General features: G+C 33.4%; 1 protein-coding gene across 1 annotated transcript; it reads right to left on the bottom strand.

Annotated features, from left to right (window-relative positions):
- Positions 1 to 221: 221 nt before the first annotated feature.
- Positions 222 to 4,320, bottom strand: LOC136030267 (cyclin-dependent kinase 11B-like). Its single transcript, XM_065709125.1, has 3 exons — positions 4,160 to 4,320; positions 2,499 to 2,688; positions 222 to 363 (listed from the first exon to the last, which is right to left on the bottom strand). Exons 1-3 carry the CDS (start codon positions 4,243 to 4,245, stop codon positions 262 to 264), a joined length of 378 nt encoding a protein of 125 aa, XP_065565197.1. The 5' UTR covers positions 4,246 to 4,320; the 3' UTR covers positions 222 to 261.
- Between the last annotated feature and the right edge of the window lie 237 nt (positions 4,321 to 4,557).

Genomic DNA, 4,557 nt, shown 5'->3' with positions numbered 1-4,557 from the left:
CAGCATTCTACGGTATACTCTCCTTGCCTAAAAGTTAAAATGACAGTTTTTCATTATTTACTAAAAATTACAACCTTTTCCGGCACATTATGCAAAAGAAAAAAAATATACAGCCCACACTGATCAAAATACGACAATGTCTAACAAATGATAATTATTATGAAACAAGCTTCGCATCTAATCACAAAATATTCAACTGAAAATTAGAAGAAGAGGCTCAATAAACAATTACAAAATGTATTTATAAGCGAATATTCACAATCAAAATTTTAAGCTAAATCCCCCTCCTTGTACTTGTCGACGATCTTGAGCTCCAGTGCCAGCACTAACAAAAAATCTTCCAATCACATCGTCGTCGTTATCCTGAAAAACAATTAAGCTTGGAGTAAGAGCATGAAAGAGCTGCACGAAAAAGAAGGAAAAAAAGAAGCTTGCATTATTGATTACTTTTACAAACTTTTACAGATTGAATATAAACAGAGCTATTATTCAAAATGCATGAAATATTTTTAAAAACAGTATTTGGTCATTCACCAAATTTTTCTTGTCTTTTTCTAATGCCTCCAAAGAATACTTATCACTTTAAAAAACAAGCGTTTCTTTCTTTTCAACACAACTCATTGAAAAAGAATAAAATATATTCAATTATAATATGTCAAATGTTCAAAAATTTCTACTTTATAAATATTTGTATATTCCCGTCTTCACTGTCGTCCAGTCTTGTGGTCAAAGCTGCGCTGAATCTTTCAAAAAACAAACAAATAAGCAGCAAGGTATTCTGAGACGGCTTTTCGAAAAGATTAAATCGAAAAAAAAAAACTATGGGTTATTTTCTGTATTGCTCTTGCTATCGTCAAATGGGCCATACCAAAAGAGATGTCGCCAGAAAGATGGTAGTCCAAAATCAATACGCACATGCAGAAAATCACTTTTAAACAGTCACAATTTCAAATTACGATGTTATACGGAAAATGGCGATATATATTAAGTTTTAAGATATTAAGTCTAAATAACTTGAAAAATTAAGATATCGAAGTAAAATAACTTGAATGATGTATCCTTGAAAGTGGGATAATTATCAAAGATGTGATCGGTAACCATATACAAAAAAATTGAATTATTCAGAGGAATAAAGCGACGTATCCAAGAACGCCTTGAGACCCAGACCCTAACTCCGAACTGTAAGAATTTACACAACATGTTCTGATTTCAGAACCCGAAAAATCCAGCTATTGGATCCAGGTTACAGACAAAATGCATTTAATGCAGACGTTCAACTGAAATAATTTTATGGTACCAATCAGTTCGGTGCTTTTGCTAGTCTATCCTCAGTTTGCCAGGCTTCTAGCATGCATGAGCGTTATCATACATACCCTAGAGTTGCCCCGATAGACATATATTTCACATACTTTTGTCTGCAGTCTAGATTGACTTGGATTGACTTGTGACAAAAGTAGCACGTTTAGAGCATAATCTCTCATCCTTGGCGATAGTCATATAAATATAAGTTCTTCCATGATAGATTTTAATTAAGATCAAGATCTTTGTTTCGATTTGAGAGCTCATTGAAACGGTATTCTGACTTTTAATTTATCGATCATAAAATTACGCTCCAGAATTCAGCTGAGGCTAAACGAAAAACATAATATTCTCAGATGGGAGGAAGATCATACAAAGGTCGTAACAATTAAAGGAATTAGAAACTCCAAAAGAGGGACTGAAGAGTGATGCTCCAAACAGACCGGGTAAGGAGCGTGGGCTGCTGAGTTGGCCTCAGGTAGCTTTGTATTGAAATAATTTAGTGGTAGCAGTAGTGCACGATTACTCTTAACAGTGCATACGTATTGATTTGGTTAACATTCCTGGCAATTATAGGACTTCAAACTTAAGAGCCTTAACAAAACCATTTCAAATACTTGACAGTTTTACCACACAAATTCTATTTTGATAACATTCCATGTCTCTCAACAACAACAACCCTATCAAAAATCTTGGTATAAAATTCGCTGGTTAAGTCATCATGAGAACAAAAAGCAGTCAGATTTTAAATCTGTTTTGTTGTTGACGTGATCAACCCTAGTTTTTATAGTAGCTAATTTCATTCCAAAATCTAAACTCATTTCCTTAGTATTATATTCATCTACAACTTTTGATACTAAGAAAATAAAACAATATTTATAAAAAATAATTAAAACAAAAGCACTTGGCAATTTGAACTAAACTTTACCACTTAAATTTTATTTTGATTACGTTCTACGCTTCTTCACAACAGGATCTAGAGTGCCATTGCAAGATTTGCTGCTTAAGTCTCCAAGAGGACGAAAGTAGACTGATCTAAGGATTTATGATGTTGTTGACGTATTCAAACCTAGTTTGAATGTCTATATACTAGTATGTTTATATAATAGATACTTCCATTACAAGTCTATCATCATTTTTAATATTATATATCTTCAGTTTTCAGCTATCGCGAATAAAAATGTTAAGACGTTACTTACCAGATTTTTGTATTCCAGCCCTCCAGAGGGCGGCTTAGGGCTGGCTGCCCTTTTGGGACCTCCCATTTCACTTTTTGCAGGCCATGTAGGGAACATTTCTTTTGAAATAGGCAAGGGACTCTCTTGGAAGAAACGATGCTTCATCGCTGCTTCTGCAGTTATCCTTTTGGCTGGGTCATATGTTAGCAACCTAAAAAAGAAGTAGTTCTAAGAGGAAAACCAAATAAAAGGAAGAATTCACACAAAAAAACAAATACATCTATACAAATAGATACAAAGTTGTTACAAAGATACAAAGATGTAAAATCTATACAAAGATGTTCTTGCAACCCTATACAACCTTCGGAGGCCTATACAACCTTCGTGAATGAAAATCTTGTTCATTTTGTATCCGAGTGTGAAGAACTGTCTCAGCTGCGGAATGAAATTTTGGACGAGTGTTTGGGAGTGAATGCTGGTTTATTGAGAAGATGTCTAAGAAGAACGCGCGGGATGTTAAACAGTTGTATAAGTTTCTTCGTATACGGATTAAACATAGGAAATTACATCTGAGGGAATCGTTTATTAAGGTTTGCTAGCAGTTGAATTTTGCTATGGTTGGTGTTTGGTCGGTTAAAATGTTGACTTTGTTGTGCGTTGTTCGTTTTTTGTTTCTTGGTTTCTATAACTTAAACTTGTATTTTGTTCCTCGAGCTTAGTTTGTAGGATTCTGTGTTGCTATGATCTGTAAACTTTCTGCAACGAATCTTATCTTATTGTTAGTTTATGCTATTAGATAAATATATTAAGAATTTTCCATTTTGTAAAAAGACGAACTGCAGATTATTGGGCACCGAAGCAAAAAATTAATTTAGTAATTTTCAATAATCACTTTTGATCGCAGTTCAAGAACAGGAATTGCTTACTGGACACCAAGAGATCACAAAAATCAATTGCAATCAAGATGTAACCATAATTAAGAATTTGGCTTCAGGACAAGGAACTGAGAATGTTTTTTTTGGAGAAAACCTCAAATAAAGTACCTAGAATCCAAAAATTTTGTATTTTATCAACGAAAAACTAGAATAAAATGAAGAAACACCATGAAGCAAATGTCTCATAAACCTATAGCACCACTATCTATAATGACATCAGACATGGATGTGACCTGAGGAAAGCTTAATGACGAGCAAAACACTCAGTAGGTTGTTATTTTGCTTAGTCGGTCTTATCATATTCGGATTTCATCTGTTCGGTTATTATCTATTCAGTTTCATTACAGTTTAAACGACATCCTTGGCAAAATTATTCATGCGAGAATAAGACCTCAAATGAGCCAAATCCGTAATGATCCGCCTCATGAAAATATATATTTTGTTAAAAGCTTAAAACATTGTAATTGGGTTCTCAGATACGGTGGTTGAAATTGTGATGAATTCATCTTGATCATTTTTAAAATTTTCTTTTAAAGATCCTGAAAATTTTCTTATGCTAGTAACTTTCGAGAGATAAATTCAAAAACAATGTCCAATAGTTATTTCGCACTATTTAAAATACTGACTCTTAGACATTTTAAACTTCAACCTTCTGTTTTGGAGAACTTCAATTCTATGTTTAAGGTTTTAAAATAAGGTTTATGAATAAAGTTCACGTATATAAAGAAAATAATTAAAAAGGCATACTTGATCAACAGGTCTAATCCTGATTCTCCAATCAGCTTTAGATAACGCTGTCGAAGGTTTCCGGGAGGATGATCTGGAATTGACATTTTCGTAACGACAGGGAGCTTTGAATACCCTTTCCATATTTCCTCATTTGGTGTACCAAGTTCCTAAGAAAAATTAATTACTTCAAAATTCAATGAATTAACAAAATGGAACACTTTATAGATAAACCGCACGGAAACAATCACGGTTCAAATCAACCAAACTTCAAAATTTATTTAGCGGTTCCGAAAGGTCAGTAACAGGATTAGTAGTCCAATTTTTTTTTATTCTTACTCTAGAGATACTGCCAAAAGATTGGAGACCAAGAAGATACTAACAATACAAAAGAAAACAAGACAGAAGAACTCTGTTAT

This window comes from Artemia franciscana, chromosome 8, assembly GCF_032884065.1.
Source record: "Artemia franciscana chromosome 8, ASM3288406v1, whole genome shotgun sequence".
NCBI classification, from domain to species: domain Eukaryota; kingdom Metazoa; phylum Arthropoda; class Branchiopoda; order Anostraca; family Artemiidae; genus Artemia; species Artemia franciscana.
Note: the sequence above shows the minus strand (reverse complement) of the source record. Positions and strands in the feature narration are given on the sequence as shown.

Coding starts and splice junctions, on each gene's coding strand:
- LOC136030267 (XM_065709125.1), bottom strand. CDS start 4,245: ATGTCAATTCCAGATCATCCTCCCGGAAACCTTCGACAGCGTTATCTA. Junction 2,689..4,159: donor GGATTAGACCTGTTGATCAA/GTATGCCTTTTT, acceptor CTTCTTTTTTAG/GTTGCTAACATATGACCCAG. Junction 364..2,498: donor GGCTGGAATACAAAAATCTG/GTAAGTAACGTC, acceptor ATTGTTTTTCAG/GATAACGACGACGATGTGAT.